The 26,762-nt window shown below is 52.7% G+C and overlaps 1 protein-coding gene and 2 long non-coding RNA genes across 4 annotated transcripts in view; all 3 read right to left on the bottom strand.

The window, feature by feature from the left end:
* Positions 1-214: 214 nt before the first annotated feature.
* LOC128791872 (uncharacterized) lies at positions 215-4,878 on the bottom strand. 2 transcript variants are annotated; one of them, XR_008432197.1, is made up of 6 exons: positions 3,917-4,878; positions 3,799-3,840; positions 3,656-3,701; positions 3,510-3,553; positions 3,388-3,428; positions 215-1,884 (listed from the first exon to the last, which is right to left on the bottom strand). It is a non-coding gene; the product is annotated as an uncharacterized LOC128791872 (long non-coding RNA). The 2 variants fall into 2 exon arrangements; XR_008432196.1 differs by having other exon boundaries at positions 215-3,306.
* Positions 4,879-4,920: 42 nt separating this feature from the next.
* On the bottom strand, positions 4,921-6,593 carry LOC128791875 (uncharacterized). The gene is made up of 4 exons (XR_008432201.1): positions 5,612-6,593; positions 5,494-5,535; positions 5,076-5,406; positions 4,921-4,995 (listed from the first exon to the last, which is right to left on the bottom strand). It is a non-coding gene; the product is annotated as an uncharacterized LOC128791875 (long non-coding RNA).
* A 14,103-nt stretch (positions 6,594-20,696) lies between these two features.
* Positions 20,697-26,762, bottom strand: part of LOC128791162 (maestro heat-like repeat-containing protein family member 6) — a 6,741-nt gene continuing 675 nt past the window's right edge. The window contains exons 2-14 of the mRNA XM_053948503.1: positions 24,907-24,970; positions 24,608-24,793; positions 24,276-24,424; positions 23,872-24,019; positions 23,480-23,664; positions 23,260-23,397; positions 22,875-22,989; positions 22,564-22,701; positions 22,156-22,332; positions 21,875-22,030; positions 21,625-21,726; positions 21,161-21,263; positions 20,697-20,887 (exon numbers count right to left, since the gene is read on the bottom strand). Of these exons, the coding sequence (XP_053804478.1) occupies positions 20,760-20,887; positions 21,161-21,263; positions 21,625-21,726; positions 21,875-22,030; positions 22,156-22,332; positions 22,564-22,701; positions 22,875-22,989; positions 23,260-23,397; positions 23,480-23,664; positions 23,872-24,019; positions 24,276-24,424; positions 24,608-24,793; positions 24,907-24,970 (1,789 nt within the window). The 3' untranslated portion in view covers positions 20,697-20,759. The remainder of the gene's footprint in view (positions 20,888-21,160; positions 21,264-21,624; positions 21,727-21,874; positions 22,031-22,155; positions 22,333-22,563; positions 22,702-22,874; positions 22,990-23,259; positions 23,398-23,479; positions 23,665-23,871; positions 24,020-24,275; positions 24,425-24,607; positions 24,794-24,906; positions 24,971-26,762) is intronic.

Raw genomic sequence — 26,762 nt, forward strand, 5'->3', positions numbered from 1 at the left:
CCCTGAGTGGCTGGACACCTCCAAAAATCCAAACGATCGAAGATGTGTCGCAGACCCAAGCTGCCCCCACCTCAAACCTGTGCTGCCCTGACAATCCCAAGGGAACCCTACAAACTGACCCTAACCCCTTACCCCAACCTCTAACCGCAACCCTAACCCAACCCTAACCGCAACCCTAACCCCTGCCCCCTAACCCTGAACGCAGCTCCTTAGCTCTACAAAATGGCGGCATCCGTGTGGTCATGTGACAGGGAGCAAGATGGTGGCGTCCATCGGGTCACGTGATGGGGAGCAAGATGGCGGTGTCTACATGGTGGGGGTGATGTGGGTAGTGGGTATTGTAATGTGGCAGGTGGAGCACTAATTAGGGGTTGTATAGGTATATATAAAAAAGAAGAAAAACTATATGTCCGGTGCAGCAGTAGAAAGTTTCAGGCTCCCGGGGAGTAAATTCTTTTTTTTTTAATAATTATTTAAAGTTTGTTTTTTGTTTTACTCCCAGGGAGCCTGAAAGTTTCTACTGCTGCTTTTTGAAAGCTAGAAAGGGAAACAAAGTTAGAAATGAAAAGATGGAAAGAAAGAAAAAGACAGACTTAAGAGACTACTTAAGAGACTACTTAAGAGACTACTTAAGAGACGAAAAGAAATAGGAAAAGAATGGCAAAGAGTAAAAAATGAGAAGGGTTACAGTGAAAAAGAAAGAGGGTGAGAGTGAAAAAGAGGACAAAAGAATAGAGAAAAAAAAGAAGAGAAGCTGGAGAGAAAAAGAAATAAAGAGTAAAAGCATCAACTAGAGAGAAAAATAAATAGAAATAGTGAAACAGAGAAACAGAAGAAAAGACATACAGGGAAATAGAGAAGCAGAGAGAGAGAGAGTTAGAAACAGTGAGAAACAGAAACAAAGTTAGGGACGGACAGAAATGACGTGACAGAAAGAAAACTAAGAGAAGAAGCAAAGGAAGAAATACAGTGGGGAAAAATAAAAATGACTAAACCACACCAAAAAAACACAGGAGCCAAAGGGGGAGGGGGAGGGAGCGGGGGGCATCATTATTAGGGTTGATTCAACTTTAATGAATAATTTTTTTTATTTACACTCCAGCAAAACACATGGAAACGATGTATACAAATGGGAGCGTAGATACAATCCGTACGCTGACCGGTAGAAATCCGACTTACGTACGGAGCCGTATGTGGAAATGCGGCGGCAAATGCAAACACGGAACAATACGGGGCAATAGAAACCAAACGCATATTAACACAATATAACCTTTTTTCTATTTACATTACATTTTGTTTGATTGTTAGAGGAAAGACCAAAACAAAAATAGCATACAGAAAACAACAGTCATCCACCGTGACCACCTCCTTCACATTGCACGCAAACTCACTGTCGCTCTCGTTTCAACCGCTCCGTTACGCCCCGGCAATCGTTGTTCCTCGGGAACGTGGTTCCCGGGAGCCTCCAAAAAAATCCTCCTGCCTGACGAAAACCCCGGTCCCAGGACGGTCCGCCTTCAAACTTTGGCGATGAACGTCGCCTCGCGGACTGGCCGGGACAGAGGAAAAAAAACCCAGCCGGGGGGGAAAAAAAAAAAAGCCCTGGCTGGGGATTTTTTATTCTAAATTTAAAAATGAGCTGAAAAACCTGAAAGGCAAAGGCCATACGCACAAGGTTAGAACCGGTCAACACACACTCACACCTGCAGACACAAGCTCTCACAGACAGACACGGACAATCACGCTCTCTCACACGCTCTTCCGCTTACACGCTGACTGCGACCCTTACTTGAAACGCTACGCTGACGCTTTGACGCATCTTCTGACCGCGGCTCTTTGATGTCCAGCGGTAGATTCCGGGATAACGTGTAGGGACCCGGGGACCTGCGAGACGACAGAGATGACGGGAGGCGGTCGACGAGTGACTACCTGACGGCTAGGAGCTATTCCCGCTCCGGGTCCATAAATTTTGTACCCAAAACCCCATAGAAGACAGATGAACTGTAAAGTTTTATAACTGCTCTACCTAACCGTGACTACGTGCCTGGGCAGGGCAGCTCCGATTGTAAGTGGCATAACAGAGGCATGTACAACATAAGCCAAGGTAGGTACATACAATATATGCACAATATAAGCCAGTGTAGGTACATAGAGTATAAGTACATACAATATAAACCGACATAGGTACATACGACATAAGTACATACAATATAAGCACATACAGTATAAGCCAACATAGGTAGGTACAACCTAAGCACGTACAATATAAGCCAACATAGATACAATATAAGTGAGGACTTGACGTAACTCTCCGGAAGATTAATTGTTGAGCCCTATACCCTTTGAGAAGGCGCAAGCTACGGAACTACTGCGGTCAGGTGATGAGGGTCTAATACGCTCCCTCTAGAAGTCCAAGAGAATAGCACGGGAAGAGAAGGCGCTACCAAAGGTAAGAAGGAAGATGAATGAGAACGTCTCCTGTACTTCTTCCCGTCTCAATAAGTAAAAATGTAACGATGCTGGAATAAGCGATATCCAGGAAGGTACACGAGTAAAATATGGCCGATACGGCAGAGAACAATGCCGATAAAGCCTCGAGATGTAACAAAGGCATATGACGCAGAAATCAATGGACACGGACGACATAACACGGACACGGACGACATGACACGGACGACATAACACGGACACGAGTGGAAACTGCCTGGCAGTTCCACCTTATGGACCCAAGATTGCTAGTCCAAGATGAGTCATAGGCCGATGATGCCAAAGGAAAGAAAGCCCTAGGGCAATAGCATGTGATGATGAAATTTAACTCCTTTCAAGATGTTAGTGCCAAAGGACTTAAGAGGAAGCCTAAGAAGCTCAGTAGGCCTAGACAAGAAAGCGATGACTACGGCGTGACCGTGGCTATAGCTCTGGACGTGAAGGCGGGCTCCTCGGGTGAAAAGATCCACGACGACATCGAGAGTCGAAGAAGGCCGCCGACGCAAACCTCACGAGGACGCGAAGATGGATCGGAACTGCCCTGCCCGGCGAAGACTCTGGTGAGGCTGAGGAGAAACCCTCTCCCTCTGCTTCCAAGGGGCCCGTCCCACTATGGGCCTCTCCTCTAAGCTAACATCAAATTGTCTCCTGTGATAGTAAAGGTTTTTCCCCTTCTCCCACCTACTGGCCCCGACAATTAGCTTTTGCAAGACGACCGGACAAAATCCATCGTCAGCCGGACGTGGACGGCGACACGTTCTCTACATCCACTTCGGTGCTGCCGTTTCCAAACTTCAGCTATGCGCCTCCTCACGGTACCTAAGACAAAACAGAAAATGCAACTGGCGCCCTGCAAAAGAGGAATCCCCGGAACTCTGACGCACCGCTGCCCCGGCTCACCTGAAATCTTGACGCGACTCAACAGGCTGCCAGGAGGATACCTACAAAAGGAAAAGGCACAGGCTTAGCGTGCTGCCGCATAACGGTCACCTATGAGTCACCCTGCCTAAATGCCGACTCACCCGCTTGACTCTGTTCCTTCACACGCCTAGGGCAGCAATGACACCTGCAAAGAAACAAAGCAAAAAAAACCACACTGAGATACTGAGAAAAGACCACCACCCTGACCCAACAAGTACGCCCACCTACACCTTAAGCTTGCACCCACCTGGCCTCAGACATCTGGGATCAGAGACATCTCGCAAGAGGACTGCCTAAAACAAAAAAAAAAAAAAAAAAAAAAGGGGATGCTTAGACTTTCACCAGAAACTGAGACCTGTGCGAGAACAACTGCTTCTGTCCACTGCTCACCTGACACACTTGGCCTTGACTGCAGCTATCTGCCTGGACTTCCTAATAATAGACAAAGAACAGTGCTGTAACATAGTCACCATTTATGCTTCCCCTGCAAATACAAACAGCGACTGACCTTCTCAGGGAAAACCCCCTGACCCAGGAGGGGCGCTCTGCCACAGATCTTAAATGTCTGCATCTGAAAGAAAGTTAGGAGAAAATTCAAACAACTGTAGGATAACTTAACAGGTCCAAGGATCCTGTGTGATCTAGATCCTGTATCATCTAGAATACAACTACATCCCCCATTCCCAATTGCAGGTCTCCAGGACTTGTGCAATTACACCAGGCTATGCAGCAGGACAGAGCAGCTCCGGGACAAATATGTGCAGACACCCGTGACACAGGACAGGACACGACAAACGAGGGGACGCCACGAGGAGAAAAATCTCTTGGCAAGAAAAATGCCCGCGAGGACAGAGAGATTGCGGAACGAGATGACCTAGGTGAGACGGACGGCTCGGAGCTGATGAGGCTCAAAGAACCCTGCAGGAAGAAGATGCTAAGAAAACGATGTCTTCCGAGAACTGCACAAGCGGATGCCTGAAAAGCCTACGGTAAGAATGAGCTACCTAGCTTGGCATTCTCACGAGTCCTAAGCCGCTATAATGGATCGTTGGGGTGCGCGGCTGTCGCTACCGCTCGGAACGAGACCTTAAAAGACATCTGACCGGATGCTTCTAAAGACAGATACGACTGCGATGCCTGTCGGGACTCCCGAGTCAAAAGGCCTGTGGCGCTGGGGCTGGTCCAAGGAACGCAAAGATCACAGATGCCAAGATGACCCTCAGACAGCTAAGGTAAAAAAAGACAAGCGACGTGACAGACCCAAACAACACAGAATGCACAAGAGACAAGTGACACGACACACACCGGAACTGCTCTGCCCTGCGCACCTCAGCACTGAGATCAAAAGAGACACTTTCCCTTTAGGTGGCCTAACGAGACACTTCTTAGACATCCCCATCTCCAAAGCAGACTCCAAAATCCCTTCCAGGCAGTCCCAAGCCAGCACCCCGCTTCCCTCCCCTCAGTGGGTCATAGCCCTCAACTTATCTTGCACACTTCTGGGTGTGCAAATCCCTGTCAAGTGCAAAAGAAGGCCACTTCCCCGTCTGGGAAGTTCCAGCTGTCACCAGGCTCTTATCTCTTCGTCTGCCAAGACAAAGAAAAGGAAACATCAGCGCATAATCTTAACAGCACACGGGCCAAAACCTGACAATTCTGCTACTCACCTTCTCCTAAGAGGGCCCTGGCGTTTGGGCCGCACGCTTCGGCCGTGCTCCGAGGCCGACGCTGCCGTCACGAGGTACGCCTAGGTTAAGTGGAGACAAGGTGACTGGGCACAGCTGAAACTGGAGTGGACCCCCTCTCCTCCTCCCTACCTCCCCGACTCACCGCAGCTCCTCGGCCGTTCCCGTGAGCTACCCAGATGGGACCTTGAAATACAAGATGTGTGGGCTTCATCACGGGGTCCCATCATACTTCCGGAGGGCTCACGAGTGCAGGAAACCCGGTCCGTCCGCCACCTGATGACATGGGCTTAGCGTACACCGAGTGGATGGCCTAAAGCATGCAAATGAGAACGGATGGTTAGAGGTGCACCAGAAACTGAGACCTGTGCGAGAACAACTGCTTCTGTCCACTGCTCACCTGGCACACTTGGCCTTGGCTGCAGCTATCTGCCTGGACTTCCTAATAATTGACAAAGAACAGTGCTGTAACATAGTCACCATTTATGCTTCCCCTGTAAACACAAACAGCGACTGACCTTCTCAGGGAAAACCCCTTGACCCGGGATTGGGGGCTCTGCCACAGATTTAATCCGCCTGCATCTGAAAGAAAGGTAGGAGTAATGTCAAATGGCTGCAGGATAACTTAACAGCACCAAACATGTCAATCTACAAATACAATCTAGAGCCCAACTACACCCCGCATCAGAAATTTCAACTCCTGGGACTTGTCCCGTTACAGGCTATGCAGCAGGGCAGAGCAGTTCCGGGACAAATACGTGCAGACACCCGTGACACAGGACAGAACGTGACAAACAAGGGGACTCGACAGGGAGAGAGAGCTCTCGGTGAGAAGAATGCCGGCGAGCGCCGGGAGAATGCGGAACGAGATGACCTAGGTAAGACGGACCGCTCAGAGCTGATGAGGCTCAGAGAACCCTGCAGGAACAAGATGCTAACAGAATGATTTCTTAAGAGAACTGCAAAGATGAATGTCCAACAATTTTATGGTCCGAAGGCTCTAGCTAGCTTTGCATTCTTATCGGTCCTAATCGGCTATAAGGGATCATTGCGGTGTGTGGCTGTCGACACAGCTCAGAGCAAGACCTTAAAAGACATCTGACTGGATGCTTCTAAAGCGAGATGCAATTCAGATGCCTGTCTGACCTCCAGAATCAAGAGTCCTATTGCACCGGTGCCCGTCCAAGGAATGCGGAGATCGCGGATGCCAAAAATGAGGCCGGGCTTTCCGATAGGGCCCTCAAAGGGCTAAGGTAAAAAAGACATGTGACACGAAATACCCAAACACACAGAATGCACAATAGACAAGTGACACAACACACACCAGGACTGCTCTGCCCTGAGCACCTCAGCACTGTGATCAAAAGAAACACTTTCCCTTTAGGTGGCCTAAGTGGATACTTCTTGCACATCCCTGCCACCAAAGCTGATTCAAAAAGCCCTCCCAGTGCCTCCCTTTCATCCCCTCTCAAGGTCGTAGCCCTCGACTTATCTCTCGGATGTCCGGGGATGAGAATCCACGTTGCGTGCGAATGGAGGCCGCCTCGCCTGCTGGGAATTTTCTTACGATTACCAGGCTGTAGTCCCTTGCTCAACTACAATCGAGAACACCAGACATCACTGCGTGATCTTAGCTGTACAACGGACAAAACCCAGCAATTCTGCTACTCACCGTTCTCCTCAGAATGCCCGGCTTCTTGGGCCGCACGCTTTGGCCGTGCTCGGAGGCTGACGCCGTCATCGCAGGGTACGCCTGGGTTAAGAAGAGACAAAGTGACTCGGCATTGCTGAAACCTAAGTGGACCCTGGCTCCCCCTCCCTACCTTGGCGACTCACTGCAACTCCTCGGCCATTGCCAAAGGCTGCCTGGATGGGACCTTGAAATACAAAATTTCAAGGCTTCATCACAGTCCTGAAATACTTCCAGAGGACTCACAAGCACAGGAAACCCGGTCCATCGGCTGGTTGGTGACGGGGGCTTGGCAATAATACTCCGAGTGGATTGCCTAAAGCACACAAACGAGAACGGAGGCTTTAGAGTTGCGCCAGAAATTGAGACCTGAGTGAGAACAACGGTTCCTGCAACTGGTCACTGCTCACCTTGACTGCAGAGATCCAGATTTAATGCCTAAAAATAAAGACAGAAAACAGTACTGTAACACACAATCACCATTTACACTTCCACTGCAGAGACAAACGGTGACTGACCTGCTCAGGGGAACCCCCTCTCCAGGGACTGGGGGGCTCTGCCACAGATTTAATCCACCTGAATCTGAAAGAGAGTTAGGACAAAAGTCAAATGGTTGCAAGATAACTTAACAGCTGAAAACACCTTATGTCAATCTAGGAATACCATCTAGAGTCCAACTACACCCTGCACTGCAAATTTCAAGTCCCCAGGACTTATCCTATTACACCAGGCTATGCAGCAGGGCAGAACAGCTCTGGGACAAATATGTGCAGACACCCATGACACAGGACGGGACAAACGAGGGGACGCTAAACACAAACAACACATTATGATACAAACGGCGTGACACAAGGATGATAACTTCCTGGCAAGAATAATGGCAAGGAGTGAGAGGATGCCAAAAGAGATGACCGATGCTTTGGCAGCGGTGGATGGAGGAGGCTCTAAGGAGCAGAAGAGCTCCTGGAGAAGACTGGAACAGAGTGACCCGTTAAAAGAACTGTTGGTCACAATGATCAGGATGGCTGTGAGACAATGCTACGTTTAGAATGCTTTCCATATCCATACAATCTTGTAAGCCCCAGGATGTTACAGCTCGTGGCTGGAAAGGATGGATGGTGATACGGCCGGGAAGGAGGCCTCAAAAGACGTCCGACTCGATGCTTTGGAGATGCGACTGAGAGAGACGGCCGAGCCTGCCGGTAAAAGAACGAATGATATCGGCGCCGTGCCGAGAAGCGCGAGCGTTCGAGAACCCAGAGATGATGGCTGATGCTTGTGTTAAGGCCCTTGAGGGGAAAATGCAAGGATATCTGATCCAAGGGACCCCAAAGACACACCAGATAACAGGGTACACGGGACAACACAACACGGACCGGAACTGTTCTGCACTGCACACCCTACAGCTGCAATCAAAAGTAGAGCCTCTCCCTTTAGCTGTCCTAAGAGGCCCCTTAGAAGATATCCCTTTATCCTCTGCTAGTTTTCAAATCTATCCCAGGAATTTCCAATCCACTACTCCCATCTCCAGGCTGTGGCCCCGACTCATCTTTTGGATGATCGGTGATGTGAATCCAGGTTGGACCTGAAATGAGTCTACCTCGGAGGGCCATGTGATCGCCTGTTAGCCTCTTAGTCAGCTACAATAAAGAACAGCAAAATCAATGCATGAGTTTAGTGTTACGTGGGCCAAATCCCAGCAAGTCAGCTACTTATCCTCTTCTGAGTGTGCCTGGGTCCTCAAGTCTCCAGCTTCATCCTGAGTCCAAGGCTATGGCTGTTATTATGAGTGGCACCTGGATTAGAGAGAGGCAAAGTTACATGGTATTTCTGTGAGCGCAGTGGATGAGCTCGTGTGCTGTACGACACACGAATGCCTCTGCTATGCTTGTGAAAAGCCTTGGGGGGGTCCTCAAATAGACACCATTTCTCACCCTGCTGCCTTCAAAACCCCCCACAATAACTCCTAACCAGGCACCCTGCTCACTCTCCCTCTCCTAGTCACAATCCTCAACTCATCTGAAGCCTCAATCTCAAACATCATCTTTGACACAGGGCAGATACCTTTTGTGACGCGATAAATCTGCTGAAAAAATGTTGTACTTGACACAACCTGGAGTTGCAGGAAGTTGGACTCCTCCTAAAAAAAAAAAAAAAAAACCAACAAAACAAAATCATAAATTACAAAAACACCTTACCACCCCTGAATGCAAAACCCAAATCATGAACTTAAATACTCCCTGTATTCAACGTTGTTTCCTTCACAGTCTCTTCAAAGCCTCTGTTGCTTTAGATGCCCAAAAGCACCTGCTGAAAACAACCTGAGATAAGCTGAAAAAGCCTCTTCACCAAAATGAGAGGAGAGCTCTTATCCCAGCAGATTCCAGCGAGGGAATGAAGGCCCTGGGCAAAGGCTGGGGTTAATATACCCCTGATTGGGGGTATATTAACCCCACAATGCCTGGGAAAGGAGAGGGGCAAATCCCACCGGGTATAAAAGCCCTCAGAGTGGCTGCAGCTGTTTGGCTCCTCTGATTTGAATTCAAGGGGAGTAAAGGGCTTGATACAGAAGAAAACTCTCCAGGGAAATGACAGCACTTCCTTTTTTGCTACAACTACTTGGAGCAAAAGGGTAGAAAGCTGGTAAGAAATAAACTTTGTTTATTTGAAAATAAAAAAAGAAATAAAACTTTGTTTTTAGGCAGCATAGCTAGATAAGTTGGGTAATTTGCTGTTAACTTATATAATTATTCCTCAGTGACTACTAAGTAGTACTCCACTTGTGACTAAGTAGGGTGGAGAAGAATACGAATTATATGAACAGTCTGTCTCCTTGGGACTACTACTTAGGGCTATCTACATTATAAATAAAAATAAGGAAAATAATAGCCTCCCGGGCAGCATAAAGGTTAAGTACATGCCAGGCTTGCCCTGATCTGAGATATTTAGTCCTAGGGTGCAGAAAGAATTGCCCTGAAAGGTAGTTTTAAACCCTTAAAATGCTGAAAAAGACAGAGCCTCCTTCAAGTGAAGCCTTTAACAGGAGGAAATGGGGCAGTTACCTCTGCTGAAACTGATACAATGGCAAATGAATGTCTTCTGCCCTTTAATTCAATCCCCGAGAATATTGGGAAAAGAGGGGTTTTCCTCGCTTTAAATCTCTCCAGTGATGAAGAAAGAGGGATTTCCCCTCAATCCAAACCCCTAAGAAGGAGGGGCAGCTGGGCTTTCCCCTCAATTTAAGCCTTAGGACAACACAAAGGGTTACCCTTAATTCAAAGGCAGTTACCCTTAATTCAAACCCATAAAAAGCATTATCAAGGATTTCCCCTTCTAATTAGTCTGGAAAATAATGGAAAATGGGGATTCCCTGTCAATTAACACCCCTAACAGCATAGAAAAGGCAGGGATTCTTTCCACTGAGACCATTAAAATTGCAGGGGAAGTGGATTCCCTCACGATTTGAACACAAGAAATAATGGAAAAGGAAGTTTTTTCTCTCAATTTAAACTCCTTTTCTCCTACTAAGCCCTCTCTTTTCTGGGACTGCTGTGGAAGGTCTGGAGGTTCTAGGGAAGGGCTGACACAATAAAAGGGGAAAGCTGAAAGCTCTCCCCTGGAACCCCACATGCTGCCTGGCCTGCTCAGGTGCTGCCCCTTGGCAAGAGGGCTCTTCCCTTGGCATTTTCTCAAAGGGATGCTCCGTGCCCCAGGTGGGTCTGGCTGCTCCCCAGTCCCTGCTGGATGTTCCAACCATAGTTCCTGGAGGAACGCTTGGAATAGCCCTGTTAGGCCCTCTGGACTAGCAGCTCCCTGTGCAGGTGTGCCCAGGTAACCCTCTGAAAGCGGCTTGTCACACGGGGGGCTGCGACACTTTGGAGTGGGGGATGCGGTGAAGAAAGGTCCTGTGGGGAGTTCCCTCCCCTACGCAGCCCTTTGTCTGCCCCTTAAACAATGGGGTGTCAGACTTTGCTTTCCAAGGAAATTAACAGTCTTTCCTCTCTGTGTGCCCCTAGCCAAACAGGAATTGCATCCAAAATTGCAGACAGCGAACGATTTCTCACAGACAACAGATGCCAACACCAAGAACTCTTGCTGCCCTTGGAGTGAAGCACACCACCAGTGAACAGACATCAACACACGGTGAGAGAGAGTTTGTTTTTACAGGGAAAAGGACCAGCGATTGGGTCCAGAGGTCAGTGGCCCCAAATGATATTATGCAACCTCAAGGTCCGAACGGGGCAAGATTTACAAGGGAGCAAAACTGCCCCCACCGAAATTTCGGGCTGCCCTGGCAGTGACAAGAACCTCCTGCAAACTAGCATCAAGAATCTGGAGTGGTAGTTTTTGTTTCACAGGGAAAAGGGCTGGGGATCAAGTTGAAGGGGCCTGTGGCCCTGAATGGGCTGTTCCCTCCACAAACCTGAATAAGGCAGGCTGAGTCCCACACCCAAACTATCACCACCGAGAATTTCTGCTGCCCTGACAGTCCCAAGCACAACCGGCAAACTGACATCAGGAACCTGGGCTGGCCACTTTTCTTTCCCAGGGAAAAGGACCGATCTTTGCCTTCAGGGGCCTGTGGCCCTGAGTGGCCGGACACATGCAAAAATCCAAACGATCGAAGATGTGTCGCAGACCCAAGCTGCCCCCACCTCAAACCTGTGCTGTCCTGACAGTCCCAAGGGAACCCTACAAACTGACATCAGGAACCTGGGCTGGCCACTTTTCTTTCCCAGGGAAAAGGACCGGTCTGTGATTGCAGGGGCCTGTGGCCCTGAGTGGCCGGACACCTCCAAAAATCCAAACGATCGAAGATGTGTCGCAGACCCAAGCTGCCCCCACCTCAAACCTGTGCTGCCCTGACAGTCCCAAGGGAACCCTAGAAACTGACATCAGGAGCCTGGGCTGGCCACTTTTCTTTCCCAAGGAAAAAGGCTGATCTTTGCCTCCAGGGGCCTGTGGCCCTGAGTGGCCTGTCACCTCCAAAAATCCAAACGATCAAAGACCTATGCTCCATTGTTCCAGTCCATAACCGCGGAGACCATTGCGAAATCATGGAACCTCATGGAACCAAGGCTCCATTGTTACCGTCCAGAACCAAGGAGAACATTGTGACATCATGGAACCTCATGCAACCATGGCTCCATTGTTATTGTCCATAACCCAGGAGACCATTGTGACATCATGGAACCTCGTGGAACCAAAATTCCATTAATACCATCTAGAACCGAGGAGACCATTGTGACATCATGGAACCTCGTGGAACCAAGGCTCCATTGTTACCGTCCAGAACCAAAGAGACCATTGTGACATCATGGAAGCTCGTGGAACCAAGGCTCCATTGTTCCAGTCCATAACCGAGGAGACCATTGCGACATCATGGAACCTCGTGGAACCAAGGCTGCATTGTTACCGTTCAGAAACAAGGAGACCTTTGTGACAACATGGAACCTCGTGGAACCAAGGCTCCATTCCTTCCGTCCGGAATCATAGAGACCATTGTGACATCATGGAACGTCATGGAACCAACCCCCTATTGTTACCGTCCAGAACCAAAGAGACCATTGTGACATCATGGAAGCTCATGGAACCAAGGCTCCTCTGTTCCAGTCCATAACAGAGGAGACCATTGTGACGTCATGGAACCTCGTGGAACCATGGCTCATTGTTCCCGTCGAGAACCGAGGAGACCATTGTGACATCATGGAACCTCGTGGAACCAAGGCTCCTCTGTTCCAGTCCATAACAGAGGAGACCATTGTGACGTCATGGAACCTCGTGGAACCATGGCTCCATTGTTCCCGTCGAGAACCGAGGAGACCATTATGACATCATGGAACCACGTGGAACCAAGGCTCCATTGTTACCCTCCAGAACCAATGAGACCACATTTTGACATCATGGAACGTCGTGGAACCACGGCTCCATTTTTACTGTCCAGATCCAAGGAGAACATTGTGACACCATGGAACCTCATGGAACCACGTCTCCATTGTTACCCTCCAGAACGAAGGAGTCTCTTGTGACAGCATGGAACCTCATGGAACCAAGGCTCCATTGTTACTCTCCATAACCGCAGAGACCCTTGTGACATCATGGAACCTCGTGGAACCAAGGCTCCATTGTTCCAATCGATAACCGCAGACACCATTGTGACATCATGGAAGCTCGTGGAATCAAGGGTCCATTGCTACCGTCCAAAATATAGGAGACCATTGTGACATCATGGAACCTCGTGGAACCAAGGCTCCATTCTTTCCGTCCGGAATCATAGAGACCATTGTGACATCATGGAAGCTCGTGGAACCAAGGCTCCATTGTTACCGTCCATAACCGAGGAGACCATTGTGACGTCATGGAACCTCGTGGAACCAAGGCTCCATTGTTAATGTCCATAACAGAGGAGAGCTTTGTGACATCATGGAACCTTGTGGAACCAAGGCTGCATTTTTACCCTCCATAACCGCGTAGACCATTGTGACATCATGGAACCTTGTGGAACCAAGGCTCCATTGTTACCGTCCAGAACCAAGGAGACCCTTGTGACATCATGGGACCTCATGGAACCAGGGCTCCATTGTTACCCTCCAGAAACAAGGAGACCTTTGTGACATCATGGAACCTCATGGAAGCAAGGCTCCATTGTTAACAATCCAGAACCAAGGAGACAATTGTGACATCATGGAACCTCGTGGAACCAAGGGTCCATTCTTTCTGTCCGGAATCATGGAGACCATTGTTGTTATGAACAGTTTCCACGTGTTCCCCAGAGACGCGGGCCGGGCCTTCGCAGTTCCCATGGCAACACTAAAAAAATACTACTAACTCTAGCTAAGTACCGATATTGAAATGCTAATTAGCTAATTGCTCTGTTTGTTTTCTCTGAACTACCTGGAGATAACCGGCCTCCCACCATCCGCACTGCCATTCTGGGACTAACATGCAAATAAAAACCCCTTAGAATCATGGGAGTATTTTTAGGAGATAAAAAGGAATATAAATAAAAAACTGAACACAATAGAGGAGTCTAGACAAATGCCCTAGCTGAGGAAGAGGGAAACACATCCCCTGATTGACTTTTAACCGTCTCCATCACCTAAGAAAGAACAGACTATATTAGGCTCTGAGAAGCAGGGAGATAGAGACAGAGAGCCCTGGTGCTGCCACCATGGAAGGAGCGGGGACGGCTGTTGTTCTGGACTTCAGCAACAGACTCTGCACGCCACGCCTCCTCGTCCTTGGGCCACCGTTGTGCCACAAGGAAAGAAGAAAGGACAGCTGCTGCTCAGGACTCCAGTGACAGACTCTGCACGCCTCCTTCCTTTTGGCTGCCTGGGAAAGCTACGACCGCGGGGGCGAGTTCTGCGTCGAGCCCCCTGCCCAGCTGATCTTTTTAATAAAGAGCTGAACATTAATAAAGGCATTAGCCCTGCTCATTTCAGTTGCATGGGCCTGGAGTCCTCTACCTGGAAGTGCTTGGCTTTCTCTTGGGATTGCTCCCAGTCCCAACGGTTCTTGGCAGTTTGAGTGAGGATGAGTTCAGAGATCTCTTTGGAGGAGGAGAGCCACAGCAACAGCATGGCCCCTGGCTGTGGATGGTGAGGACTGGGCTGGATGTGACCACCAGCTGCTCCACACCACCAGTCCCTTGGTGGCAGACAATATCTCTTTGAGTTTCCTCCGCTCTCTCCATGCTCCAGACCTTCTCCCTGGGTCACGTGTGTCCCATGGGAGACAGATTCTGGAGGATTTCTGAGCTCAGTTCTGCAGAAATGGACTGCTCTGTGTTTGAGAGAAGGGGAAGTGAGCACCTTTGGTGGGAGATTAAAAGCCCCTTGCTAGGATCAGTGGGAGAGGTGAAGAAATTTTGCTGGAGAGCACAAAATGGGTATGTCCTGCTGGGTTCTGAAAGCCACAGCAGCTCTCCCCAGCTTTCCCTGCAGATACTGCTGGTGGATGCTGGGAGAGAGCTGGAGACCAGATGCTCTCAGGATGTGCATGCTCTCAAAAAGTTCTGTGCCCTTTTGGAGCTTTATTTTGGAAGAACTTGCTTCTTTTTGAAATCCCCTGGCAGCCTGCCTCATTTCAATGCTTTACAGAGGAGTCAGCCCTTCAAAAGAAGTAACATTTGAAATGAGAATCGGTGTTTCATTTTGAAACTATTACACTCCATGAAGTGCAAATGGAAGCCGTGTGGTCCCGATGGGATTTTTTTCCTTGAGGATCACTCGGCAATCATGTGAGGAGGCTTTTTGCTTGGTGTCTCCAAGCAAAGATTCTGTTGAATCTCATCTTTCCCAACCTTTCGCAGAGGTCTCACATCCCCTGAGCAGGCTGGTCTGACAGCACAGGATGGAAAAGAGCAGAAGCCATGGCTGATGGATAAGGTGGAGATGCTGCCTGAGCATCTCCAAGGAGTGCTGAAGGTTTGAGGGAGCAAGAAGTATCCCAGCTCTGCCAGCGATGGAGATGGAAGCTGACTCTGCTCCAGAACACCCTCTCCACTGCTATTTGTGTCAGCTTGTGCAAGACCTGCAGCTAGTTACCCTAACCCTACTGTATCCATGCCCTGGTTGACGAAAGCCTCCACGGGTCGGTGCTTGTTGGCACTCGTGCTCCGGGTGTAAATACATCCCAGGGATGCTTTGATTCCAAATTAGTTTTGAATTCAAGCACGCCAATCCATCAGGATTGCTGCAAAGCAAAATGTCCCGGATCAGCAGTTGCACGTGAAACTTCTTTAGATTCCAAATTGGGTTTTGAACTTGGTGTTACCAGGGAAGAAACCCAACAAACCTCAAAAACATTTCAGTGGTGAAGTGAGAGCTTCTGCCATGGAGAAAATGAAACATATGGTCAGACTCAGGATGGTTTGAGGTTCTTCCTCATATCCAGCTTTCAGAGGATCTTTTCCCTTTGGATCCAGCACCATCTGACAGCCAAGGCTGAGATGGGGCAGGCAGTGCTCTCTGCTGGGATGTGAATTACACGGGGTGTGTCAACTCAGTCGGACCTCAGGGAGCTGCATGAGCTGCTGCTGGTGGTGGCAGAGGTGGGGTGGCTCCTACACAGGAGCTGCTTTGAGCTTTTCTGTGATTTTCCTTTTTTTGTGTGAGCTGGCACAAAAACATGTCTTGAAAATCATCCTTTAGCTGGCAGCTGAGCTTGGCTTGAGTTTTTTCAATGTTAATCAGCAGATAAAGGATCATGCTGGAGATTTGCCTGGGAGCCCCTGTCCTCATTCCTGTTCCCTGAACAACTGGTTCTGTGGGAGTCCTGTGATGCTTGAGGTCCCACGAGCAGGGCAGCAGGAGGTTTCATGCTGGCTGCACCCAGGGGTGTTGCCTTGAAGGCGTCCAGTGCTGAAGCATGATGCAGCTCCTGAATCAGCCTAGGGAGGTCATGGCAGCAAGTCCTGGGAGCCGAGAACTCTCAGGTGTCACTGGGAGTACCATGGCCGCCAGCTCTTGATCTGCTTCCAGGCAGCCAAAGGTGGAAGGGAGAAAAGATGTATGGGTATGGGTGCTTTGAGGGCATCTGAGGGGCTTTGGGAAGGGTTGTTTCTGTCATTCTCTAACCCTGAAGGGCAGCAGAGCAGACAGAGCACCCCGGTGGGGTGGCTTGAAGCCAACCCCGGCTCCACCAGGCTCTAACCAGAAGCCTCCTGGCTATGTTGGGTGGTGTTCTCCAGCCTGGGCAGCACAGAAGCACTCAGCCCCCCTCTGTCCTTTGCATCTCTGCCTCACACCCTGGCAGGAGTGAGGTTTCCAGCAATGAGGTCAAGCAGGGGAAAGAATCTCTTCCTCGAGGAGGAAGCCTCGGGCAAGCTGGGCATGGCTCTGTAAGTGGGCTCTGTGCCAGTTCCCACTGATGGTCACACCTTCCTCCACGCTGTGCTGGGTCCACAGCATCCAGTAGCTGCATGAGCAGCCCTGGGGTGGGAAGGAGGAGTGGGAGGCTCCTGCCTTGCCTCTTCCACACTGATTTCTTGCCTTCTCACTTGCAGCTACAGCTCCAAAGGTTGGCTACTGCGTGGATCAGCCCAGACCCCCAGGAGGGGACAGATGGACGGAGCCGCAGGGTGACAGGGAGCTGTTTCCTGAGGAGGAGCTGCTGCTGCAGGTATGGTGCTGTGGCTTGGTCATCTGGGGTCTCCCCAAGCTTCTCTGGAGCTTGTGGTCACATCCTTGGAGCAGGAGGAGACCCTGCCTTGCCTAGAGCTGCTTCCCTGTGATTCCTGCAGGCAATGAGTTCCTGGGGACAGAGACCAGTGGCACTGCCTGGCTGGGGTGGGTCCAGATCCCCATTCCCACCATTCCCTCTCATCCCACAGCAATTTGCTGCCCCTTTGATTATGTTACATCTCATGGACACAAGCTCCATCCCAACCAAGAGGTTCAGGGATGTCATATGGTGGTGTAAGGATTGATCCCTGAGTAGTTCCCAAGGTGCTGGCTTGGTTCATTAGCAAAGGCCAAGAGGAGAATGTTGAGAGCTGTGGGGCAAAACATCCCCCAGGAACTCCTTGCCTTACCTGGGGTGTTGTGTGAGCTCCATAGGGATGAGTTCACAGCCTGCCTAGGATGGGAAAAGCCCAGCTTCAGTCTGTAGGTTTTGGGGGAGAAAAGAAGAGCAGTTGGATGTTGGACAACAGTGCTGGACAAAACCAGTGGGAAATGAGAGCTATGTTTTGTAGAAAGGCCACGTGCGTCTCATGAAACAGCTGACAGTGAAGCTCGGAGCACGAGGGCCTGGTGAATCAGCCTCCCACAGTGCTGCTGCTTTGGGCTGCCATCTATAAATGTCAGCTGGAAGGGCCTGGCATGGAAGGTCCCATGGACAGGCTGACTGCTGAACAAGCATCTGGGCACATCAGCTGAGGAACATGCTTACTGGGGCTGCAGGACCAGTCTGTGCAAGACCTTCAATCACTCTGTGTTTTGGCATCTCCCATGCCTGGCCTTTCACAGAATCCCAGAATGGTTTGGGTGGGAAGGGACCTTAAAGCTCATCTTGTGATGAGCTGCCATGGGCACAGGCACCTTGCACTATCCCAGGTTGCTCCAAGCCCCATCCAGCCTGGCCTTGGGCACTTCCAGGGATCCAGGGGAACCACAGCTTCTCTGGGCACCCTGTGCCAGGGCCTCACCCACCTTCTCCCGCTCTCCTATAGGCTTTCTGGGCCTTCAGTCCTCTTCTCCCACCTCTCCACACACCAGCAGATGAATGCTTGGCTCTCTTTAAGCCTGGCTTTGGTCACTTCAGCCCTGCTCCTGCAGAGCCCTCCAGGCAGCAGGCAGTGTGAGCAGACCCCCAGCAGGAGCCTGCATGTGGGATTTTGGTGAGGCAGTGACTCCTGGGAGCTCAGTGTGACTTTTGGCAGTGAATCTTGGACCACACGAGGTCCCAGCTGTGTGCCAGTGTGATGGTCACAGAGGAGCAGCTGGATGCCAGGAGAGAGCCCGTGACTGCCCCAGCCCCAGCATCTCCTGAGCACTCCCCAGGGCTTTGGACTTGGACCATATGATGGGAATTTGTTGAGCCATCACCATCAGAGCATTGGCAGGCTGGGGTGACTGAAGGCACCTGGAGAGCTCATGAGGTGTTCCTGTGACAGAAATCCCCCGCTGAGCTGTCTGGTGGCTTTTTTTTTCCTCTCCACAAAGATAATGTTAAGCATATACTGTGATTTGCAGAAATCTCTGACTTGGGACCCCTCAGGGGGCTGCAGCACACAAAGGGAAGGGACTGGTCCCTCAGCAAGCTGGATCTGTACGCTAGGTTTCCATTTCGGGTGTTCTTTCCCTAATTTCTCTCCTTCCATTCGCTAATAAATTAAACACACCACAGTGAAGAACAGGGGGTATGAATTACTATCTAGTGCAGTGCTTTGCTTTTGGGGAAAATCAGCCTGAAATGGTCACCAGAATCATAGAATATGCAGAGCTGGAAGGGACCCACAAGGATCGTAGTGTCCAAAGCACAGCCCTAGGAGAGTGTAGCTATTCGCAGCTGGAAAGAAGGACTCCAGATCCTCCATGAAACCTCTCCTTATCTGGTCCCTCCTGATGCAGGAGCAGCCCTGCAGTGAGAGGGGGTTGCATGGGAGTTTTGGAGAAAGTGGTCAGTCCAGCTTGGATCATTGCTTGTGCTGAGAAGAAGAAACTCCACAGAACTGAATCTTGCATGGTTACCAAGTGCTGTCCTTCTTTGTGGGGCTCCTTGTTGAGGAAGAAGGTCCCTTCCTGTCCCTGGATGCTGAAGAAACAGCTGGGGGATTTCATCCTTCAGCAGCGGGATTGAAGCTGGGCAGAGTAAGTTTGGACCAAACTTTTGCATTCAGGCACTCAATGGATTTGTCATCGCCGTGACTGGAGACGGCTGCATCTTCTACATCTCCCCTACCGTGCGGGACTACTTGGGCTTCCACCAGGTGAGCACCATGTTTTCCTGGCGGGAAACAGATGGACGCGGTCCTGGTGTGGGAAGGAGATGCAGATGGAGAGCAAAGCTTCCCAAAGGGCAGCAGCTCCTGTGGCAGGGGAAGGAGCTGGAGTTTGCCTGTTCTTTACACTCAGTCCTGCACTTTCCGACGCCACTCGTCTCCCGCCCGCCGCCCCCGGCCCGTGAGCGCTGCGACCGCGCCTCTGCCGGTGCCCACTTGCACCTGCCTCACTGGGAGCTCCCTGGGAAGCGCTTTCCCTGAGAAGCAAGCCCCTTTCCTCCAAAGGCGTTTTCCCAAAGGCGCAGCTTTTCTGGGGAACACCAACACAGCCTTAAGGAACGCTGGCAAGGCTGAAGGACTTCATGTCCTTTCAGGCCAGGCACTCCAGCTCTCGCTCCTATTCCCCCAAGTGCGTTTCCAGGTGGAGGTTCAGACGTGCAGCCCCAGGCCCTCTACAAACACAAGCTGCTCACTGCCTCTTCACCTGCCTCAACTCCTGCCTGCGCTCACGGCACCAAAACCAGGCTGTTCCCGGCCACAGACCAGAGCCCTGTTCCCGCAGGACGCTCTTACCAGCACCTTCCAGGACTCTCCGCTGTGCACGCAGCGCTTTTCATGCCCGCTCCCAACAGGCTTTGGAAGGCAGAGCACAACCTGGCTGCCTCTGCCAGCAGCACAGCCCAAACACAGGCGGAGGAAGAAGCAGCAGGGGCTGTTTTGCAGCCATGCCCAAGAGAAACTGGAAGGGTGCCCTCTCTGTGGGCTCACTTGGTTGGTTTTCTGACTGGCTCTGAGCCTGGGGCTGCCATTCCTCACCTCTGGAGACCAGAACCACACCCTGGATCCCGGCACTGCCTGACAGCGCTCCAGGCACTGGCACGGTGGCGCGTCCCAGTCTCGGGCACCGCGCTGCTGCTTCATTTGCTCTTAGGCACACCTAAAGCTCCCTGTTAAGCCCGGATGGTCGCGGTTCTGTCCTCTTCCTCATGCTGTGCAGGGATGGAGCACTGCTGTGCTTTCAGGAAGCTATTCTTGAAACCTTCCAGCATTCCAAGCTCCTTTGCCCTCCGTGGGTGCTTGCCATGGAATCCCTCACAGCTGGCTTCAGAGCATCCTCAGGTTGGCTCTTCCAAATTCCAGGGGCTCCAGGGTGCTCAGCAAGATCTGCAGCTCCACAGTGCTGTGGAACTGCAGCTTCAGCACAGGCACCTTTCCACCTGATCTGCCCTCGTTCCTCTGTGTGTGCGCACAAAAGACGGTGTGGAAGAGAACGACAGCAGGGGTCTGCGTGTCCCAGGGCTTGGGATTGGCGTCGTTTCATCTCCACAGAGACGGAGGCAAAGTGAAAAAGCCAAACTCTTTATTAATGGAAGATGAAACAAAGGGATGAGCGGGAGGTAAAAATAGGGAATGGGCAGGGTCTGAGGGCTAGAGGAATGGAGCTGTCAAAAGACAGGAGAGTGGAGGGAAAAAAGGGGACGGACAGTGTCTGAGGGCTGGAGGGAGGGAGCTATCTAGAGGGAGGGAGCTATGTAGAGGCAGGGAGAGGGCTGAAGCCACAAGAATTGTGCCCAGCGTCAGCTCTGCCTGGAGCGCCCTGACTGAGGCCGTGGAGCTCTTCCTGCTGCCCCCTCATCATGGGAAACTCGTCCATCCCTGAGAACAAAGAGCTCATCTTGGCCCCAGCGGCACAGCTCCCTGCCAGCGGCGCTGCCAGCCCTGCGGCCACACGGCCTCGTGGCCCGGCAGGGCTCAGCCCGGGTCCTTGCCGCACACTGCCGCCCGAGGGCACGGCTGCCGGAGGGCGGCAGCAGCGCCCAGGCAGGCGGGGCTCCCCGGCGCCGGGCCCGGATGGCGCTGCCGGGGCAGCAGGCGGGGCTGGGGCAGAGCTGCGGCGGGGCGGGGAGGGAGCCCGGGCTCGTGGCTCACCCATGAAGCTGAGGGCCGCCTCTCGCAGGGGCTCCTCTGGGCTCTCCAGGTAGGGCAGGGCCCGGCGCAGGTGCTCGGCCGCTCGGATCCTGTCCTCTGCCAGCTGGAGAGAGCGGCAGGAGGGAAGGCTTGGCGCGGGCTCAGCCCCTGGGCCGGCCGCTCCCTGCGCCCAGCCCCGGCCTCCCCTGGCCGCACAGCCCTGAGGCCCGGCCAGCAGCCGCTGGTGCCGGGCTCTGGAGGGGGCAGAGGGCCGGCTGCTGCCCGGGGAGCCGCGGGGCCGCCCCGCAGCCCCGCCGGGCCAGGGCTCCATCGGCACCCGGCTCGGGGCCACGGGAGCCTGGAGAAGAGCCCGTGCGGCCTCTGGCTGCAGCAGCGGGCAGGAGCACAGCTGCCGGCCCACACACTGAGCACCGCGCTCAGGGGGCTTCTCCAGGCTGAGGCTGGGCCTTCCAGGCCGTTCTTACCAGGCACTTGACAAACTTTGACAGCTGCTCCTTCTCCACCAGCTGTTCAAGATCTCTCCTCATCAGGAACTTGGCTGCACAATGCAGCATTTCCCGAGAGGCCTGGAGAGCAGCAGAGACCCAGAGATGGCCCCACAGCCCAGGGCACAAGACCTGTGTCCCTGTGCCAAGGCCTGGAGGAGGCTGCATCCCGCCAGGCGCCAGGGCAGGAGGCAGCCGAGCCCCCTCCCAGCATCATAGAAATGCTCACCTTTGCCACGTGCCAGTTGTCATCATGGCAGTAGATTAAAAGTGTGTACAGGCTCTTGATCACAATCGTCTTCAGGGGCTTTTTCCCCTCATCCGCTACCAATTCCATCAGCTTACAGAAGAGCTGAATGCAGAGCAACTGCACGTGGCTGTTGTCCTAGAGGAAAGGAAAAGACCTACACCAGCTACTCCAGGCCCACCTGGGCAAAGGCCTGAAAATCCACAGGGCACAAAGTTTCTGGCAAGCACCCGATGCCTGTGGCTCAGGATGCAGAACCTTACATGGTCAAAGAGCAGCAGGAGCACCTCAGCCAGCTTTGGGGCAGTGGTACCGGATAGCAAGATGCCATGGTGCGGGAGCACATTCGTGAGCACACGGAGGCTCATGCTGACCACCTCTCCATCTGCATCCCTCAGCAGCTCCAGAAGGCTGCAAGACAGACTGCACATCCTTCCGGCCTGTGTGGAACACAAGGCTGTGCTGGGAAGCCATGGACGGCTGCATGGCCAACACCGCCCTGGCACTGCAACCCCACCCTGCTGCTGCAGGGCCCACAGGCCAAACGCCTGTCCCAAAGCACTGGGGCAGGTGAGGCAGGAGAGCTGGGAGTAGCTGCCTCAGCTCCTGAACCCTGCCAGCCCACGGGGCTGCTTTGCCCGGCGCAGCTTCAGCCGCTGCCCCCTTCTCACCATCAAGAGATCCTTGCTGAGCAGCACGAGGCCTCTGAGTGCCAGGCGACGCCTCTGACTGCATTCACTCTGGAGGTGCCTTGACATGATGTTCAGGACGCTGCCACCACATTTACTCAAGTCCAGGCAATCCAGGACCTGAAAGGCACAGGGCAAGTGACAGGGGAGCCGGCCGGCAGGAGCCCAGAAGCGCACAGGGCTGGGCCCAGGCAGCAGCACAGGGCATGGGCACTGTCCCAGGCAGCTGTGGCTATGAGAGGGCAGGGAGCTGGGAGGCAGCTGAGCGAGGCAGCGCTGACCAACAGGCTCACCTCCACAAGGAATGCCAGGGCAGGCAGATCCCAGCATGGCTCCTCCCTGCTGAGGTGCCAGAGCACGTGGGGTGCGATGCAAGAACAGAAAAGGATCGAGACACGGCGCATCTCCCTGGCAGGGGGGAAAAAGGCGCTGAGGTGGGGAGACCAATCCACTCCCAGGACTGAGTCACAGAGGTCCGGTCTTTCCCCAGCATCCCTGGAGGGGATGTGGGCGCGTTGTGAGGCAGCCCTTTCTGGACACCCTCCTTTCCCAGCCTTTTCCAGTCTGCTCAGGTGTCCCTCGGTGACAAGGCCCTCTGGCCCATGACCACAGGGACTGTGAGTGGCATCCGGGGACAGGGCACAAATGCCGGGGGCAGTGGGGAGAGGGGGGTCTCACCTGGCCAGCAGACCCACGGCATAGTGCTGGGTGTGAGCACGCAGCAGCGTGTCCCAGCCACGCTTGCGCTCCATAGCCATCACCACCTTGTCACACGGCAGTCGGTAGAGCAGAGCCTTCATGGCCTGCACTGCAAATCTGTGTGCAGAGCAAAGCCCAGGTCACACTGGGAGCACTGGCACTGGCCACAAGGGCACGGGAAGGACAGGAGGACTGGGACCTGTTGGGCTTGCTGGGAAGGCGTTGTTCCTCCCGGCACGCTCTCCAGAAGTTAGCAACTTCCTCTGGTGGCATCTGCTGTGTGGCGATGGCAACATGGAAGAGCAGAGCCACAAACAATCGCCCAGTAAAAGGGATCATCGCCTTGTTGTACACAGGCACAATCACCCAGATCACCAGAGTTGCCTGCAAAAGAAGCAGCCCAAGGCAGCGCTCAGTGCCGAGGTGTCCATGGGCAGGGCCCAAGGGCAGAGGCAGGGGGAGCAGCGGGCCTGGTGCCCCCTGAGCCTGCCCCTAGCCCCGGTTTCAGCCCAGCGCCAGAGGCATGGAGAGGATGGAATGCTGCTGGAAAGGTGACCTGGGGGCGAGCAGAGGCCAGGTCCAGAAACTCACAGCCAGGGCAAAAACAGCCTCGTTGTCCCCATCGGAGGTGCACATTCTGTGCTGTGGCCAGTCCTCCATCACACAGAGCAGTGTTGGCAGCACTTTCTCCACTGCTGGTCCCGATGAGGCTATGGCTCTCCACATCATTGCAGCTGCTCTGTGGGATGGGAGCTCTGTGTCAGGGGCATCTCAGTCACAGCACCATGCCCTGTGCAGCTGTGGGGGCCCAGGTGACAGAGCCCCGGTGCCCTGAAGGGCAGGGAAGGAGCACTGGCAGCAGGCTCAGGAAACAGAGGGCCCGAGGGTCCTGGGCCTCTCTGCCTGTCTGGCAGACCCCATTGGACAGGCTGTGCAGGGCCACGGGCCCTAAAAGCTGCTGAGCCCTGAGCTCTGAAGACTCGTGGGCCCCGTACCTGTCACATGTTGGGGCACAGCGCAGGAGGGTCAGCACCACGTCAGCAGGGTGTTCTTCAGCCAGCCTCACAATGTCCCTTTGCAGCCTGGCATCCGCAGAGACGTGGGACAGGAGACTCTGGTGGATGTCCTTCACCTTGGCTGGCACCTGGAGGAGACATGGGGGAGACTTGGAGCACTGTCCAAGGGAGAAACTTGCCCAGCTTCCCCCAAGAAGTGCTTCTGTTCCCACCACACTGTGCTGGCCTCAAAAGCTGAGGGGCCCAGTGACCGTGGCTTGAGGGGACACACCATCCTGGGAGGCCTCCAGGCCTGGCCCCCGGCTGCTTACCCGCTGCTGAGGAGGAACAGCAGTCTCTTTGAAAAAATCCATAGTGGGAGCAGGAATCATAGTTGGAGCAGGCGTGGTACCAGTATTTGTGAGGCCCTGAGTCTCCCTCGTTTTGGTGCTTGTGATGGCCACATCCTCATTCACTGAGGTCTTTCTACGCCGAATGCGCAGGAACCTCCGGAACATCTGCAAGAGAACAAAGGACAGGGAAGCCGGAGTGTTCCATGGAGTGCTCCAAATGTGGTGCTGCGCTGAGCAGTGACAGCAGGCCCAGCCCAGGTGGGGATGGCTGCTGGTACCTTCAGGGTTCTGTGGAAGCGGCCACGGGTGGGTTCCCGCTCTTGTGTCCGGCCAGGGCTGCATCTGGCAAAGAGCGAGCGCAGCCAGAGCTGAGGGGCTGCGGGAGAGGCCGGAGAACACAGCCCAGCCCTGCGCTCCCCAGGCAGGGAGAGCCCCGGGACGCCCCAGGGGATGGAGCATGGCCACTGCGGGGTGTCTGCCCAGCCCCTCTTCCATCCTGTCCATGGGCATGTCCCCAGGGGATGGGATGGGATGGGATGGGATGGGATGGGATGGGATGGGATGGGATGGGATGGGATGGGATGGGATGGGATGGGATGGGATGGGATGGGATGGGATGGGATGGGGTCAAGCTGGCTGCAGGCATCAGCCCTGTGGCCCCACTTTGCCACTCACCATCCTGCAGTGTCTGGATCTGCTCTGGCTCTTCAGGCTGTTGTGCTGGGGCAGCTCCAGGGCCTTTCTTTTTTCCCCTTCTGAACACTTTGCACAGGCTGAGAAATCTGCCCGCCATTCCACCAGCTAGCCTTGAAGGCACCTTCTAGAGAGATGCCTCAGGATATATCCAAGTCAACAGTTGCAGTTGACCTTGAAGGACACCTGAGACAGAGGAGCCTCAGGAAGGCTGCAGGACAGCAAGTCCTGCACTGTGGTCTGGAGGGCTCCTGCCACAATGACAGGAGACTCCTCGTAAATGATTCTGATCACCAAGTCCCACAGTCTGGCCGCGAGGTCAGCTGCAGGAATAACGCCTTGGAAAATTGCTGGGTCAGACACAAATGAGCACGCTGTGGGGGGGCTCCTCACAGCACTACTCAGTTCTGTCCTGTCCTGATGCGTGCACCAAGCACTGTGGCGTGCTCTTGTCACCGCCAGCTCCTATGTCACCACGTGTCACAAAGGGAGGGCCCTTGGACACCCTGTCCTGTTCCATTCCAGGCTGACCATGCTGCAGCGTGTCACAAAGGGACCTTGCACACACTGTCACCTGCCCTGGGGCTGCCCCCAGCCCCCCCAAAATGGCCCAGCTTGGAAGGAATCCCTGGCTCCAAGTGGTCTAGACAGCCCGACAGGATCTTTAGGAACAGCTCAAACCACCAGCAAACCCTGCCCTCCTCTGCGGGATCAGGGCATTTAAGAATCCTCAATTCTTAAAGGCTTTACTTCTCATTGCACAACTGAAGGAGTTTCCAACATTTGCAAACTTCTCAAATTAATAGCGATTGCCGGAGAACGTGAAGGATTTGGAAGTTTGTTCCCATCTACAAGCAGCAATTAATTTGCCTTAACACATTCCATTGAAAGTCACTTTGGAAACATAGCACTATACAGTGGCAAAAAGAAGGCCATTCTTTGGTGTGCTGATTTATTAAAGAAATATGGATATTGATCTAGCACCAATATCCAACTGACACGGACAAAAACTCTCTAACAGTTTTAAAGTTAGAAAGTGTATGTTCATTGCGACGCCGGACAGCGTGCGGGATAGCTCCCAAATACCCACCGCACCTTTCCAATGATTACAGAGTCCTTTTATCCACACAAGAATTGAATATTAAAATACAAAGACATATTCATCATTTTGGTACATGCCATTCCTCGCTTCCTATGCTAATCATTTCAAAAGCTATTAAGCATGCGTAGTTTGTTCCTTGAAATGGGTCGGTGGTCCCTTTCATGGGGAGGGGTCCCAAAATGAGGAAGTCAATGAAGTCTTCCTCATTCTGATCTTTCTACCTTTTCAATGCAAATATGAACCTTGGTAGAACTCCCATTCCTTGTCTTCAATTGGTTTCAGAAGAGAGGAGGCCCACAATTGTCTTATGTTCCTAAAAGCTATTTGTCAGTTTCTATA

This window comes from Vidua chalybeata, chromosome 8 (genome assembly GCF_026979565.1).
Source record: "Vidua chalybeata isolate OUT-0048 chromosome 8, bVidCha1 merged haplotype, whole genome shotgun sequence".
Classification (NCBI taxonomy): Eukaryota; Metazoa; Chordata; class Aves; order Passeriformes; family Viduidae; genus Vidua; species Vidua chalybeata.